General features: G+C 56.8%; 1 protein-coding gene across 1 annotated transcript in view; it reads left to right on the top strand.

Moving 5' to 3' along the window:
* The window catches only part of CACNA1I (calcium channel, voltage-dependent, T type, alpha 1I subunit), a 108,893-nt gene that overhangs the window by 30,360 nt on the left and 61,242 nt on the right, over positions 1-17,291 (top strand). Inside the window, exon 4 of the mRNA XM_008586693.1 lies at positions 8,569-8,666. Within this exon, the coding sequence (XP_008584915.1) occupies positions 8,569-8,666 (98 nt within the window). The remainder of the gene's footprint in view (positions 1-8,568; positions 8,667-17,291) is intronic.

Below are 17,291 nucleotides of genomic sequence, written 5' to 3' on the forward strand. Positions count from 1 at the left end.
GGGTCTCTGGCTTCAGGGCCAGCTTGCTCCAGAATCCTGAAAGATCTCACCACACTGTGTGTCCTCCAGTCCCACAGCTCTGCTCATTCGTCTGTGCTGACTTCCAGCCCTGGAGCTCTCCTCTCAGATGGCAGGGTGGTGGCAGGCAGCCCTGGGCTCACAGCTGACTCCCTTCTGTTCAGGAGGAACCTTTCCTTTCCTGCCATTCCAGTGAGTCTGGAACTGAGCCTCCTTGCCTTGGATTGGCTGGTGTGGGGCACGTGCTCATCCTGGAGCCAATCACTGCAGGCCAGGGTAAGGCACAATCACTGTGCTCCCATTGGCCAGGCCTAGGTCAAGGCCCACGCATACCACATGGCCTGAGAGTTGGGGGGATGGACCGCAAGCATCCCAGGCCCTGTCAACCTGGGAGCCCAGAAGTAGCTCCAGCAGGCAGAAACTGGGCTGCTCAGGTGGTTTACCACAATCCCATGATTCCTGATTGTCCTGGGCTGTTTTACATCCATAGTGATGTTACATCCTCACAATCCCGAGAAGTTAGGGTTGTTAACCCTATTTTGCAGATGAGGAAAGGTAGGCTCAGAGAGATGAGTAGCCTGCCCCAGGTCACACGACCTGTATGGGCCAGACCTGGGATTGCAGGTACAGCTGCTCCCAGAGCCCGTGCTCACTCACAACATGAAGGGATTTTACCTTTTGAGAAGTCAAAATACATCAGTTGATTTGCCCCTGAGGACTTGGGAAACCTCACTAGCCTTCAGGAAGTGTGAGTTGAATCCCCTGAAAGATACATTTCCCCCAAGCTCTGGCAGAGCTTAAAGTGTCTCTGCCCCACCCAGGGCCCACTTTCTAATTCCCATCTGCTACGGTGCCAAGACTACTTTGGGTAATGGAGCTAAATTTCTTGGGAGGCAGACATGATGAGGCATACTGTGGACACATACTACGAATATTATTGGTTGTTGATCTGAAGTTCAGATTTAAGTGGGATTCCTGTATCTATCTGGCAGTTTTACCCAGAGATAAAGCCATTGGAGTAGTCACCGAAATGGAGGCTTGTAGAGAGAAGGTTGAGGGTCTCCTGCCACTGACGTCCCCAGGGCTGCCCTGGTTTCCACCTGCCTGGGGTCTGTCTCAGCGGCCCATCTTTTGACTTTGTGGCCAACCGAGCATTCTTCCCCCAAATCTCCTTGTACTCTGAACTTGGCCTGAGTTGATTTTAGAGCATCTGTTTCCATATCCGTCAAGTGGGTTTAATAACCTCTGTGGTCTCATAGGACTTGTGTGAGGAAATATGGGTGTCTTAGTCGGTTTGGAGTAATAAACGAAATACCGTATAGACTGAGTGGCTTATAAACCACAGAAACCTATTTCTCATAGTTCTGGAGGCTGGTCCAAGGTCAAGGGGCTGGCAGATTCAGTGTCTGATGAGGCCCACTTCCTCAGAGACGAGTGTTCTCGCTGAGTCCTCACATGGAGGAAGGGGCAAATGAGCTCCCTTTGGCCCACTTTACTTTTTTGGTGGCTGGCCAGTAAGAGGATCCAAACCCTTGACCTCGGTGTTACAATGGCCTGTTTAAAAGGGCACCAATCTCATGAGGGCGCAGAGCCCTCATGACCTAATCACCTCTCAAAAGGCCCTACCTTCTAATACCATCACCTTGGGGGTGAGGATTTCAACATCTGAGTTGGGCGTGTACCCCTAACATTCAGACCGTAGCAGTGGATGTCATGACCCATAAATAAGTCCTAAGGTACTGGTCAGAGTCAAGGGTTAATGTTATTACTCCCTAGTTCTCTCCATTATTTCCTTCCTCCCATAGCAGTGGATGTCATGACCCATAAATAAGTCCTAAGGTGCTGGTCAGAGTCAAGGGTTAATGTTATTACTCCCTAGTTCTCTCCATTATTTCCTTCCTCCCCTTCTCCTTCCCTCCCTCTGTCTCCACTGCACACCTACTGTGTGCTAGGTGTTGGGATACTGGCAAAGGGTGCTGGTCTAGTGATCAACCAACATGAGCCTGAGTCATCCCAGAGCTGCCTCCTGACAGATGATCCGCGACTTCCAGCATCTCAGCTTCCCTTCCATTAGCTCCATCTTAACTTACATTTTAAGAAAGCCCCTTGCAAAGATTGAGGAAACACCCTATTTTTATCAGCAACACACAGAAATCATCTCCTGGGCGGGGTATTTCCTGGAAAGATGTTGAATCTCAGTCATTTTTTGTTGCTTCTTGTGGGCTCCAAGCTTTTTTTCTGATTTTGTCCCTCGAGTTATTGGACAAGCTCGCCTAGGGAGCCTGCCTCCAAGCCAGGCCCTGGGCCAGGCCCTGGGGACCCAGCTGGGAATCTGAGCCAGCTCCTGACCTGAGGAACGAGGATAGTACAGCATGTGCCTCAGAGCCAGAGATCCAGCGGGGCACAAGGCAGGAGAGCACAATTCTGCCTGGGGCTGAGGTCTGGAAAGCCCGGGAGGGGCCTCCTGCGACTCATGGGCATGTACGAATAAGGCAACACATGAGTCTGTGGCCTGATAATAGCTCACACTCGTCTGGCTCTCGCTGGTGCCAGGCTCTGTTCTCAGCCCTGACTCTGTATGTGAGCGCGTTTCAGTTCAATGACTTGCCCAAGGTCACATGGCGCACTAGCAGTGAACTGGGATTAGAACCCAGCTCCGTGCTCTAACCATTGGACAGCTCTGCCTCCAGGGATGCTGGCCCTGTGTTGTGGCCACCTGCCTAGCTGAGGGGGGTGCTTGTGAGCTAGAGGTGGCGGCCTACTTCTGGCCTGGGTGATGACGATGAGGTGTGGGTGGTGGGGATGGGTCACACAGAGCACCTGGATCCCCTATACCTGGCTGTATGACTTTGGCTCTTTCTAGCATCAGCTTCTTAGTCGGCAGTGGTGCCATCATCTGGCCCTGGGAGGATTACTGAGGGAAGGTGTGTAAAGTACTTGGCAGGTAGTGAGTGCTTGGGAAACCTTTCTGAACCAGCCAGGACTCTGAGTTGCAACTGGCAGAAACCCGGTGCAAACGCGACCCAAGATCCAAAGAGAACGTGTGGGCTCATGTAACTGGAAGAACAGAGAGCAGGCCTGAGATTTGGGTTCAGCTGGAGGGAGGTGCTCCAACCATATGGTCAGGATCCTGCTTTTCCTTCTTTTGTGTTGGCAAAATTCTCAGGCCACCACAGAGGCAAGGTGGCCATCAGCACCTCTCTGTTTTGGTTTCCAGGTGGCAGCTGAGCCAGGGAGAGCACCTCTTCCCTGCGGTCCCAGCTCAAGGCCTGGTTACCCTTCATGGCCCACCTGGGGCCACGTGCCCATCCCGCACCAGTCCTGGTGGCAGGGCAGAGGTGTGGCGTCCTCTGGCGATCAGCCCTGAGCCTCTGGGCCTCTCTTAGGAGACAGGAGTCGGGGAGGGAGGCTGTTCAGCAGCAATAAGTTGGGGGTGTGCCCTGAGGAACTGTCCACCCTCCCTGCCCACTCCTGGCACCCCGGCATGGCCACACCCGAGCCCCTCTCCCCAGGTGACAGTTGGGGAACTGAGTTCAGCCACTCCCCTCCTGTGGTGATTTCAGGACAACAGTGCTCGCTTTAAAGCCAAATTACCTAATTAGGCGCCTGGGAGCTTGCAGGAGGTACTGGGGTTTCTTGTTGATTTTTTAAAGACTTTTAGCACTGAAGCTGTGTGATAAAGTAACTGTGTAATTAATTTCTCACTCCTGAAAGTGATGTCTTATTTGGGGCCTGAGGGAAGTCAGCCCAGTGGTCGTTCACCCACAGAGCGTCCCTACTTCACCTTCTCTTTTTTGGAGTGGGTGCAGGGGGCACCCAGCTCCCAGGTGGGAAGAGGAGGAGGATGTGTCTTCCATCACAGATGGGCTTCAGCAGAGACTGGGATGAGGCATTCACGCTGTGTAGATTCCCTGTACAGCAGCTGTGTGTCACACCAGGTGGGCTCAGGGTGAGTGACAAGGTCCGACGGGGAGAGACGGGTGCCCTGGGGGCAGCTGTACTGCTGCTGTTGGCAGAGCCCATCTTGCATCCCCTCACCCCATGCCAGGGTCTCCTGCCTGCAGATGGTGGCCTGCCTGCTTTCTCCAGAGCCGTGGGGTGCTGGCCCTCATCCCGCAAGCTCTGGACAAGGCCCTGGCCTCTGCCCCATGCAGGTCCAATTCCAAGGCAGCTCCACGTGCTCTCTTGGGGCTGCCCAGTGGAATTGCTGGTTGTCTGCAGCAGAAACCTGCTCGTTCACAATCCTTCGTGGGCTTCTCTCACATCTCCCTTCCTCGCTGTGCTCCCTGCAACGCTTCCCAAATCAACGGCTGCTCTCAGGTCCTTTGCTCAGGGTCCAGATGGGGGGTGTGCACAGAGCGTGGCAGGAGCCAGTGCAGAGAGGGGTGGGGAGAGGCTTCGTGGAGAAGGTGTTCTTGGAGCAAGGAGAATCAGGAGAGGGGGCCCTGTGTCGAGGAAAGGGGGCGAGAGGAGGATGTGTGCGGGTGCTTGGTGGGCCTGGCTGGGCACCTAGGATGAGCAGAGTAGGAGCAGGAACTGGAAAGGTGGACAGAGGCCAAATTATGGAGGGCCTGGAAGGCCACGGTCAGGGGCTTGGACTTTGTTCTGAGGGCACTGGGGAGCCACTGAGGGTAGAGGTGGTGGGCCTGGCTGGGCACCTAGGATGAGCAGAGTAGGAGCAGGAACTGGAAAGGTGGACAGAGGCCAAATTATGGAGGGCCTGGCAGGCCACGGTCAGGGGCTTGGACTTTGTTCTGAGGGCACTGGGGAGCCACTGAGGGTAGAGGAATGACACAGCTAGATCTGAGCTTTAGGAGGTTTCTAGTGGCTGAGGATGAGCTGGTAGGCAGGAGGTCAGTCTGGAGGCTGCCACAGCTGTCGGGAGAGAGAGATGGTGACCCAGACTAAGACAGAGATGGTGGAGCTGTCATCGGACTGTCCCACGTTGGGCAGATGGATGCGCAGAATCACCGTCAGGACAGCAAGTTTCCCAGGGCAGGGGCTGAAACCCAGTTACTACCTCCCAGCTAAGTGCTCTTCCTCCATCCTTGTCCAATGTCCCGCTTTCTATCCTGTCCCCCACAGAGAAGAATAACTACTGGACTCTCTGCCGTGAGCTACTGTGTATTTTGAATTCACTGAATGTGTTTATGTGCTGTCTTTTCCCCCCAGACAGGAGATGCAGCCACAGCAGAGCACCCCGATAGGTTCTTAAAAAGTAGAAGAAAGAGTTAGGACCCAGGAGAAATGTTCAGGCAAATGCATTCGCTGGAAGGAGCCACAATGTCGAGACCTTTCGTTCTGCTAAGAACTCAGTAACATCATATTTCCCCTTTTGACTTGGTTGCCAGGAAGCTCAGAGCTAAGCTCTTGACACTAAATTCTATAAGAAGTTTCTCTTGGGGAGTTTTTCACTGGGGCCCCGAGGGCTGCAACTGAGGACGTCTCAGCAATTTTTGCAGCAGACTGTAGGTGTGTTCCTGTGCTGAAGACCTGGTCAGGGGTGCAGGGAAGGGGCTGTGCCGCTCCACGCCTGTCCCGCTCCAGGTCTGTCCCATGTGGACCTGCTCAGACTGGGAATCTTTGGGAGTCTTTGGGAGGCAGTGGCTGCTTCAGTTTCCCTCAGAGATCGGGTGATGGCAGAGGTGGCCCAAACCTGTAGCCAAAGTTATGTGAGTCTGATTGGCCTGCGATGGCAAGGTCGGGGTCTGGGAGGTGTTTGGACCCTGAAGTTTATTAACTGGGTAATCATGGGCCTCGGTGCCATCCAGTCACAACTTGAATCTCTCTCATTCAGGCCCCCGGGCCAGTCTCTTCCCACTGCCCCTTGTTTTAGAGAAACACAAAATGCAAGAGAACGTGTTTTCCCACCAAGGGACCTGAGCCATGTGTGGCACTCTCATCCCCCACCCATCCTGGGGCAGGGGCTGGCATTGGCACCCTCCTTTAATAGTCCCAGACTGTGGACCCAGGGTTTCTGTGAGGAGGGAGGATGGAGCCCGGGTGGCAGTGTGGGACGGGGAGTCAGGGCCAGGCAAGAGTGGTCCCGAGGGCTCCCACAGTGAGTGAGTCCTGGGTGTGGCTTGTAGCCGGGTCTGCCCTGGTCCAGGGTAGGATGGAGGCAGGCTGAGGCAGGGTCACAGTAGCAGGCCACACTCGAGCGTGGGGGCCCTCAAGCGTGCTGCCACAGGGAGTGGCACACAGGAGGCCCTCAGGAAGCACTTGCTTTTCTCTGTCTACCCACCCATCTATCAAGCATCTATTTTTATTGTGAGATGTCATGGGACGGGAACAAGTCCTGGACTGGCACCCACCAGAGCCAGGCGGATGTGCCCTCTGGGCCCCTGGGTGGCTTCAGCCTGGTGTGGGCTGGGAACCGCCCGTCCAGCACACCCAGCAATGCAGCAGCCGAGCCTCGGGGTGGGGTCGGTCTCGGCAGGGGCTGGGGCCCACCCCTGTGGCAGGATCCGGAGAACAGGACTGAAGGAAGAGGGACCATGTTCGCCGGGATGGGGTGTGGTGGGGAGGGGCTGGCTCTGTGTGTGTGCGTGTGTGTGTGTATGTGTGTGTGCGTGCGCCTGTGCGTGTCAGCGTGTGTGCGTGTGTGTGCATGCGTGTGTGTGTGTGCGTGCGTGTGTATGTGTGCGTGCGTGCGTGTGTGTGTGTGTGTGTGCACGCGCCTGCTTGCGTGCCATGTGTGCCACCCCACAGCCCCTCCGTCACTGGCGACTCCGCTGCCTGCAGAGCTCTTTCTACAAAGTAGGAAAACGACAGTTCGGCTCACCCACGCACAGTCCTCACGCGGCCCGCTCCCCGCTCCCCTCCTCAGGCCGCCCTCTGCCCTCCCCACTGCCTGGCCTCACCCCAGCCCTCCCCCTCCTGTCTGCCTGGCTGCTGCCCTGGCACCCCTCCTTCCCCCCCTCCTCCTCAGTCCCCCAGGCCTGTGCCTCTGGTTCTAGGTCTCTGTTACTATTGGGGTCACTCTCCCTCATCTGAATTTGGGCTTCGTAGGAGTGTGCATGTACGAGGTGTCCAAGGAGTGAGTGTGCACACTGATGGTTGTGCACAGGTGCGTGTGTGAGAGTGAGCCAGGCCGCACAGGAGCCTGCGCCTTAGGGGGCGGGTGGATGGAGGCATCTCAGGCAAAGGCTTTCACTCAGTTACTGTTCAAGCAGCGGGAGGGGCAGCGGCTTCACAACAATTGGACAGGTTTGTGCAGCGTGTAGGAAAAGCCTTCATCTCCCGCTGACGCTGACGTGGTGACAGGTGGAGCTGGCAGCCGTGCTGGAGCCCGGGGTGTGGGGTGTGGGGGGAAGGTCTGCTGAGTGGGCGTCTGAGGTCAGGCTGGGGCCCCAGGCCCTGGCGCACGCCCCAGTCCCACCCTCTGGGGTCTTTCAGTGGGAAAGGGGGGCGGGTAGCCAGGTAGCCATCGAACAGGGAAGATCTGGTGAAAGCCCAGGGAACCCCAGAAGGGGCCCCAGAGATCTGCCTCCTGTGGGAGATCTGGGAAGACTTCCTAGAAGAGGCAAAATTCCTCCAAAGATCTGCAGGGCTGGTTGAGCGTGGAGGGGTGTGGACCTGTTTGGTGAGGCCTCAGGGAAAGAACTGGGGTAGTGGTGAGGGCTCCTGGGTTGTCATCTGCCTTTGAGTCTCTCCCCTGCATGACTGGGTCCTCCTGAGGACAGGGCCAGATCTGAGTCATTCGAGGCCCATAGCACTTAAAGTGGGCTGGTTCATCATGGACTCCTGTGTGGAGAAACTTCCAGGACTCCAGGGGCTCTGCACGGAGCCTTAAAGAATGAATAAGGTTTCAGTGGACAGAGGTGAGGGAGGGGTAAGAGCCTGCACAAGGAGGTCAGGGGGTCAGGAAGAGAGGACCAGACCTGGCGTGACTCTGGGCAGGAGCCTCTACCTATTTGCTGGGTGGCCCGGGGCAGGCAGCATCACCTCTCTGAGCCTTGTCTGCTCATCTGCGAATCAGGGCTTCGGCCCTGGCTTGGTAGGCTCCTGAGGAAAGGGGTTGCACTCAGGCCTCTCCCTGCAGCAAGGGCTTCAGGATTCTGCTGCTGCGACTGTGATGTTCAGTCCCCACCTGAGGTCAGCCTGGGGGTCCCGCAGCACCTCAGTTCTCCCCCTCTGAGGAATGGGCCTAATCAGATGGCCTGGCAGGTGGGGAGATGTTCCTCGCTATTTCAGGGGCTGCTCTGGAAGCCGGGCTGACATGGGTCATGGGTCAGGCAGACAGGCCTAGAGGGCAAGAGCATGGGGCACGGGGCTGGCGTCTCTGCCCACTCCATCTGCGGGCCCGGCCTGCATCTGTGGAGTGCTCACGACGGTCTAGGAGGGAGCTGTCTTCAGCCCCGTTTGCAGAGGAGGAGGCAGAGGCGGGGGAAATGCTGTCAGAGGCACAGCCAGGATTCTGACCCTTTTTTTCACTAGCCCCTTCCAGGCAGGTGTTGGTGGGCTGGGCGGCCGGAGACCACTGTTACCCGGCCCCTGACCCCACTGGTCCCCCTGCACCATCCCTCACTCTCCTACCTTTCTCTGCAGGATGGTCGAGTACTCCTTGGACCTTCAGAACATCAACCTGTCGGCCATTCGCACCGTGCGTGTCCTGAGGCCCCTCAAAGCCATCAACCGCGTGCCCAGTGAGTCGGCCTCACCCCACCCACCCATCCCTGGATGCCCAGCCAGCCCCCATTCATTTGCTCGGAGGAGACTGACCAACACCTTCCAGGGCCAGGTCCTGCCCATGCTGGGCACAGGGATCCCACGGTGACTGGTCCTGCTCCCATGGAGCTCAGGGGCCAGTATTTGGGCCTGAAGTTGCTGGGGGGTGGCCTTGACACCTCTGAGTCCCCAAAAACTTGCATTGCATGCTGGAGGGTCTGGCTTTGTAGGGACAAAAAGTTCTTGGTGGGGGGTGGGTGGGATTCTTCCCAGGCTTTCATGGTGGGCATGGGTATGAAAAGAAGCTGCTTAGTTTGAGGGAAGGCATCGTGGAGCATTTCACTGGGGTGGTGAACCCCAACTCCCTCATTTGTGTTGACTTAGAACTTGAGCTCTTCACCCACCCACTCACCCACCTGCTCCCCACAGACCCATCCACCTACTCGTTCATCTGCCCATGCACCCACCCGCCCATCCACCTGTCCATCCATCAGGCCACCCATCCATCCACCTGTCCATCCATCAGGCCACCCATCCATCCACCTGTCCACCCATCCATCCATCCATCCACCTGTCCATCCATCAGGCCACCCACCCATCAGTTTATTCATCCACCTCTCCACCTGTCCATCCATCCATCCATCAGAGGTTATTAAGCCCTTGACATGTGCAGGTGTGTGCACACATGCACATACTGTGGTGTGTGCACTCAGGTGAGCGTGTGGGGGCACCTCTGCCTCTCCTTCTCTGGCCCCCTTGCTCCTTCTCCTGCTGTGTGAGGAGCTCATTAAGCTGCTTGTCAGCTGTGGAGGTCACTCCCCTGTTCCCAGCACCAGCCTGCTCTGATCTCTGGAGAAGGGCTGGGAATCAAGCCTGTGCCCAACATTCCCTGTGCTCCTGGAGGCTCCAATTACCCAGAGAGGAGTTCCGACTCTTTTCTCAGGGGGCTCCTTCCTGCTAATGGCCTCCACAGGGAGGCCCATGTTGCCCCGAGTTGGGGGAGTGTCCGTTTCCATTTCCTGCTCTGGAGCCTGGTTCCATCTCTCAGCTGACAATCTAATCTCTCAGAACCCAAAGTTGAGGGAGTTGCTGGAGCACTAACCCTCCCGGATCCAAACTATAACCAATGTATTCCTCTCCCCAGATATGAGACCACGCAGCGTTCCACCTGAAAGGGGACCTTAAGATAAATTCCTATTCATGAGCGATTTAATCAACAGGAGCCCTGGGTTGTTAGAGCACTTGGAGCCTTTTAAGTCCATGGTCCAGCCCCTCATTTTATAAGAGAAACAGCTTTGTTCCCAGGTGCCACGTCCCTGCCCAGAGTCACCAGGGAATGAGTGACTTGGGGGTTGGAGGGCACGGGCTCTTAAAAGCGCTTCCTAGAAAGGTTTGATTGGTTGCTGTCACTTTTAAATATGAATTTCCTGGAAACATTCCAAGTGCTCCGATTTATCTCTAGAGCTGCTTCTGCCCTGGGGTGCTTTCTTTTCAACAGTAGCTGGTAGCATTCAGTTTTGCCGCTAGGTGGCAAGGTAGAGAGTTGGTACTAGGCAAAGTCAAATTATGGGTTATTAATTGCAAAGCTGTGGGGAGTGGGGTGGTTGCCTGCAGTTTAGAAAATGCAGTGAAGGCTGCACAGTCCCAACATGATCAACCAGGAGACTCGAGTGGGGGTCAAGTTCTGGTCTCAGCTCTGCCATAAGACTGCTGTGTGACCTGGGAAGTCCCTTGGCATCTCTGGGCCTCAGTTTCCCCACTTGCTCCCAACATGATCAACCAGGAGACTCGAGTGGGGGTCAAGTTCTGGTCTCAGCTCTGCCGTAAGACTGCTGTGTGACCTGGGAAGTCCCTTGGCATCTCTGGGCCTCAGTTTCCCCACTTGCACAAAGCAGAAGGAGGGACTGGGTTAGATGTGTAGTTCTCAACTTTGTCCAGGATGGGTGGGGGATCTGGAAGTCATGGCGCTCTTCACATTATCTTGTGAAACATGTCCTTCGGCCCTACCCTTGCGAGTCCGTGTCCTGGCCACTCAGTCTCTGGTGGACACAGGGAGGGAGACAGCGTATAGGAGACGGCTGGAGAGGGAGGGAGGGAGCTCCGAGCCGCCAGTGAGGAGGCTGCGTTCTGGTTCCTCGCTGTGTGATCTTTCATAAATCACTGCTCCTTTCTGGGCCTCAGCAAGATGGGGCTGGATTATCTCTAAATGGGCCCCCTCCTGGCCCCAGCCAATCCAGGCCTGACCCTTCTGCACATCCCTTAAGCCTCTGTAGTGCTTCCCTAAGCCCATTGGCTGAGCCGTTTAAATACGAAAGTGCTCTTATCTCTGGTGAGAAACTAGGGCAGTCACTGTCCAGGCCAGAGCCAGCTGAGTCTGAGCTGCTGGCCCACATCTGCATCTGGCCGTCGCTCCCCGGCTCAGGCTGTGGAGGGGATGGGAGGCAGACCCTGGGGAGCTCCAGGCAGCTTCTGGGGTGCTGAGCCTTGCCTGGGTTTACAACCCCTGACTTGGCAATAACCACCTCCAGGCAGGGGATCATGCAGAGGTGGAGAAGGTGCTCCCAGGCCGGGATGCATGGCCGGGGGTGGGGGGCAAATGCTGGCAGTGCTGCGGGAAGGCCACCGTCAGGCTCCCAGCTGCACAACCAGGAGCTGGAGGTTTGCTCTGTGCTGTCAGACCCAGGTCTAGTCCCAGGGCCTCCACTCACCTCTGAGGAACACTGGGCAAGCCTTGCTCCTCTCTGTGCCTCCATTTCCTCACCTATGGAGTGCAGTGGGTAACCCAGTTTTCATGGGTTTGTAAGGATGCCATGCCATCATGTGCATAAAGAGCTCAGGGCAGAGTCTCATGTGCAGTTGGAGATCAACAGTGCTACTATCGGAGGAAAGTGCTGGGGAGCGTTGAGGGTAGAGGCTGGGGCATCGGGGACAGCTCAGGGGCTGGTCTTGGAAGCCGATCACCAAGTGCACAGAGGGCTGGGAGGGCATCCCAAGGTGGAGTGGAGGTGTTGTCCTGGGAACGGTATGGCTGGGCAGGAGACTGCCTGGCAGGAGAGGCGGGAGATGAGTGGTTCACATCTTCTGGGGACTTAATTATAATGATAAATGGCAAAAGTTTATGAAGTGCTTGTGACAAGCCTGTCGCAGTGCTTTACGTGGGCTGGCTGTATCGTTTCATCTTCACAATAGCCGTGGGATGTTGGTGCCATTGTGATGCCCCTTAACAGATGGGGAAACTGAGGTGGGCGGGTTGAGTAACCCACCCAAGGCCGCACAGCTGGCTGGGGACAGAGCTAGGATTTGAGCCTGTGCTTATGTGACCCCAGAGCTTTTTAGCTTTCTGCACCATTTCACTACCTCCCTCCCTTCCGTTTAGCACATAGATCTAACCCCTGCCACCCATCCTGTCTGCAGGACATTAGGAAATACCCCTGCCCACAGCTAGAGTCAGAAAGGCCCCAGGGGCTACACGGTGCCTCAAGCCCCCTTCTCTCCCATCGCCCCCCTCAGTTTGGTCTGCTTCAGACTTCCAGACGCCTGTCAGTGTCCAGGGCGCAGAGCTCTTGTGGTGCTGGTCCCTTTGCAGACAGGGGCACGAGTCAGGGCAGGAGGCCGGACAGTACAGTGGTCAGGGCAGAGCACACACCTGCCCTCATGGTCCTTTTCTGCCCAGCTGTATGCCCAGCTGGGGTCATGGTCAGGCCAGCTGTGCTGAGGAGGGATGAGGAAAGCCCCAGGATTCCTTCTTGGAAGGGCCTTGGGGGGCCTGTATTGGATGGGGTCTGGGAGACACTCCTTGAAATAGAATTGGCACAGAAATCTCCGGATTTTCACTGGGAGTGTGTGTTTACTTGGGGCTTGGGGGACAGCAGAAGGAAGGCTGTGGGGGCTAACCCCCCCTTGTAGAACACACCTTGGACTTGAGGGCTGTCTGTCCTTGGTAACTGCAAGGGTCTCCCAAGCCACCCTGAGGGACAAAAGCCTGGTGGCCCCGATGGGGAAGGAAGAGAGGGCAGGAGGGGGGGAGGAGGGGAAAAGAGATGGAGGCTGCCACCTTCCTGGAAGAGATGGGGGTAGAACATGTGGCCAGAACATCTGGCGAGGATGCGACCTGGGAGCAGGAAAGAGCAGCGGAGACTTTGGAAGGATAAATGCTTGGGGGTGGGGTGGGGTGAAGGCAGCCCCCGGGGTCAAGTACTGCAAATCAGGAGGGAGTGATTCCTGGACAGGGCACCAGATCAGGGGGGTGGGCCACCGTGTGTTCATTCATCCTTTGGTTCATCTGTTCATTCATGTATCCAAAGTAGCAAACACCTGGGGACCACCAGGCCAGGCCCTGGACCAGTTGTGGGATCAAGAAGATTCAGACACAGCCCTTCCCCACAGGCTGGCACAGGAGCCAGGAGCTACAGGCCAGTGGGACAGATGCTCTGATGCAGGAGCAGGGCCAGGGGAAAGGACACCAACATGTCCTTTGTGGAGGCTTCACGGGTGTGTGTGTGTGTGTGTGTGTGTGTGTGTGTGTGTGTGTGTATGTATGAGACAGGACACTTGAAGGATAAGGAGTTGTTTGGGTCCCTGTGGGTGGGGGGACCTCAGTGGGACAGGGGCCAGGCCAACCCCCTAGGACGTGAGGCCTATCCTGGGATGGAGGAGGCAGGTGCTCCTTGGCTGGGGTTTGTTTTCTATCTGAGGAGTGGGTGCCAAGGCCCCCATCAGCCCACAGGCCCCTCCCTGGCTGGGCTGGATCCAGCAGCTGTGACCTTGGTGGCCTGGCCATCTGCTGCCTGGCCCGGCCTCACTGGCACCCACTGTGCCCCTGATTAGTTGGCATTGGCAATGGCAGGAGCAGCAGACAGCTTCTCCCGGCCACTCGGTGCCCTCCACTGACCTGGCCAGGCCAGAGAGAGTGGACCCTGGTGGCCAGGCCACAGCCTCGGCACCTCCATTGCCCTGACTCCCCTCCTTTGGGCCACAGGCTGTGCCCCTGGCAGAGGCTGGCACATGTCTGGAGATTTCTACTTGAGCTGGCCTAGCAGAGTGGCTGAGCTAATCTGGCCTGACAGCTCCTGTCTGCAGAGAGCACCCCAAACCTTGAGGGGAGATACTGCTCAGGAAGCACATCCCCTTCCTCCTGCCACCTCCTCCCAGGTGTTCCCACTGCCACCAGGGGGCCGTCCCTGCCTGGCTGCTGCCCAGGTTCCCTTTGAGCCGAGGCTCTTGTCTGGGGGTCCCCGGCCCATCAGGGAGGAAAGGGTGAGCAGCTCCATTCGTCTGCCCACCTGTCATCTGTCCCCACCAAGTTTCCAACTTCCAGTGTTGTCTAGAGACTGTCCCCACCCTTAGCTCCTTCCTGTCCCAGCTCAGCATTAGCCGGCATCTCCTGATCCCAGCCCCCTGGCACTCCTGCCCCTTTACCCCACCCTTTTTGTTTTTGTAGCATTTATGACCCAACAAACAAGGACATTTACGTATGTATTGTGCTTCTTGTTTACTGCCCATCTCTCCCTGCTCCTACCTAGAATCTACGCTTCATGAGGACAGGGGACTCTGTATCGCTTATTGAAACTGCTGTATCCCTAGGGCCTAGAACAGTGCCTGGCACATAGCAGGCCCTCATTAAGAACTTGTTGAGGGGACCATCTGCTCATCCCTTGCTCCAGCGTTGGTTCAAGCTGTCGTCCCCCCACGGGGCTGCACTGGGCTGGGCCCAGGGCTGGATTGGAGAACACGGGGCTCCCCCATGGGCCTCGCATGCATGCAGGACAGAGCCATGAACTGACGAAGGCCACATGGCATGGTGAGTGCCATGATGGAGGGAGGACGGGCTGTGGCAGGTGCACCAGCCTGGCCTGGGGACCAGCAGAGGTGACCACTGAGCTGAGATCTGAAAAAAGGAGGAGAAAGATGGCCACACATGTGCAAGGGCCTGGAGGTGACCCAGAAGCTGGGCTTTCCAGAAACTGGAAGTGGGTCTGGCTGGCTGGGTGCAGAGGGCCACACCAGCACGGAACACCTCCTGCCTTGGGAAGGGGACTTGGAACTGCCCCCGAGCAGCACAACGGTCACAGCTCTCTTATGGCAGAGAGTAGAAGAGGGCTTTGTGGGGGGTGGAGTGTGTGCAGAGGTGGGGAGTGGGGACGTGGTGGGGAGTCATCCGGCTGGAGCTGCCGGTTCAGGTAAAGCTACTGAGCTAGGCTGGAGTCAGGTGGTGGGGCCTGTGAGCGGGGGCTGGGGATGGGGGATAAGGATTTGCATTGGGTGGGTGGGTGTTGGAAGCCTCTGACTTTAGGGGCTCTACTGTCAGAGGTGTCCTGGCCCCAACGTATTCCTGAGTGGCGGCTGGACAGGAACCACTGTCTCCTTCTGTAGGCGAGGCCTCTGGGGTCCAGAGAAGCCAACCTTTGCCTCAAGGCCAGCCAGCTGGAACTGGGACCTGGATATCCTCTCCTGGGTCTGTGTTCTGTGTGCTCACTGCGGTGGGGGCTACATCAGACGTCCTGGGGACTCTGGGGTCTTATTCCCCTTCCTGTGCGGGGGAGCAGGGCCTCAACCACACTCATGGGGTCACCTGCAGCCTGCCCCCATCAATGCTGCTGACCCAGGCTGAAAGCTGAAAGGGTTGCATTATGGAAGCAGAGGCAGATAAGCCCATCCTGAGAGGGGGTGAGTGAGAGCCATGCAGGAGGAAACGGGGGAGGGCTTCAGACTAACTCTGGGTAAGGATCAGGGAAGGCTGCCTGGAGGAGGAGGGTTTGGCTGGGGGAAGATTGAGGGAGATGGGGTAGAAAAGATGGCGTGAGGTAGGTAGTAACTTGAAGGCAGTCTCTCTCTCTCTCCCCTGCATATCTGTCCGTCTGTCCATCTGTCCATCCCTCAATCCATTCCCCTCCCCCTTTCTGTCCTCTTCTTACTTTGTCTCTCTCTGTCTCTTGTTCCCTTTATCTCTGTTCTCTGCCTCCATTTCTGTCTCTCTTGGCTTCACTTTCTCTGTCTTTCTGTGTCTCTCTCGCCCCCTCTCCTCTCCCACCTCCATCTCCTGGGCCCGGTGCCAGGGGAGCTGAGGGCAGAGTGTAACCCTGCGACCTGTCCTGGCTAATTACTTGATCGTGGGCATGAAAGGAGGATTAGCCGGGGTCTCTTGGGCTCCTCTGTAACTCCTGAATCCTGTGGCCCCTTTTCACTGGCAGGGATGGGATGAACTTGTTCTAAGTCCCTAATTAGCTAATTATGCCTTGGCTCTGTGGCCCTGGGACTCCACAGGCCCTAGGGAGGAGGAGGATCGTGGAGTGAGCTGGAAACCCAGCTGGGCTGAGGGAGGTGTGAGGGGAGGAGGGACGGGGCTGCCATTGGGGAAGCCGGCCAGGCAGATTTTCAGGAGCCTTTCAGAATTTCAATATCCTGGAGAACAAGGAAATGTAATTAATTGAGCAACAAAGGCTGGACCCTTGGGAGCTGCCAGTGGAGCGAGCCAGGCTGGGACCGTGCTGATCTGCCTCCCCTGAGCCTTTTGGATCCAGCCTCTTCTCCAGCTCCTGCCCGGCCCTCTGTGCTCCCTCCTGCCTCTGCCCCGGCCTCCAGGATGGCCCCTTCCAGTTTGAGGCCTGGAGTGGATCAAGGGCTCTGTCTGCTTAGAAATGTGCCCACGGACCTCCCTGACCAGTCACCTGGCACAGAGCCCCACACTCCGGTCCTTCTGTCCAGCAGGCTCCTCGCATGCTGCGGGGCCTGGCTCAGGGTCGGCCTCTCCACAGATGTGTCCGGAGCTGCCCTCACTCCCCGGGCATGGTGCTTCTGCTCCCCTTCTGCTAGACCATGAGGGGGTCAATAATGGGTCTCGTTTGTCTTTGGGTTCCCCGTGTGCCCAGCGTCATGCCTGGCATGCGGCAGGCACTTATTACAAATCTGATGAATGAATTTAAGTGATGGGGCACTAGAGGCCTGCCATTGACTGACTTCATCAGTCGGATCTGATTGGACGGATTATGAGGGCACCCGCTTTACTGTCCAGCTTCCCTCCTCTGCACACCCCTGCCCCCTGTTTGGGGCGTGGGGAGGTGACGCATTGAGCCTCACCCTGGCCTGCGCTCAGTCGGATAAGGCGGCCTGCAGGGGCCCCACTGCCTTTCCTGGGAGGAGGTTGACCTAATTTTGTGGGGAGGGAAGATGGGGGGTGAGCATTAATTATTGACTGGAAATCACTTCACACAGAGTCCATGATACAAATCCCAAATAATTATCCTTGTTAATAACCACCTCAGCACCACTCCTGGAATTAATAAAAACCCGGACAGGGCCACTGTTCTGCTTCTCACCATCCTTCCATCCTCCCCTCTCCAATCTTCCACTCTCTCCCCATGACCTAACACGTCATTTGTTCACGAACAGTCATTCAACAAACAGCAGCAGAGCCTGTCTTCTGGGCCAGCGCCTGCTGGGTTCTAGGAAACTGAGGTGACCCAGATACAGGCCCTGGCCCCCAGGACCCTACATCCCAGTGGAAGAGACAGGAGGGTGAACGAGCAACTATACACCAGGGCTGGAAGAAGACTAGGTGTTGATGCAAATGGAACCTCCTAGACTGTAGAGAATACAACCTGCGT

Source organism: Galeopterus variegatus, unplaced genomic scaffold (assembly GCF_000696425.1).
Source record: "Galeopterus variegatus unplaced genomic scaffold, G_variegatus-3.0.2 Scaffold4082, whole genome shotgun sequence".
Classification (NCBI taxonomy): Eukaryota; Metazoa; Chordata; class Mammalia; order Dermoptera; family Cynocephalidae; genus Galeopterus; species Galeopterus variegatus.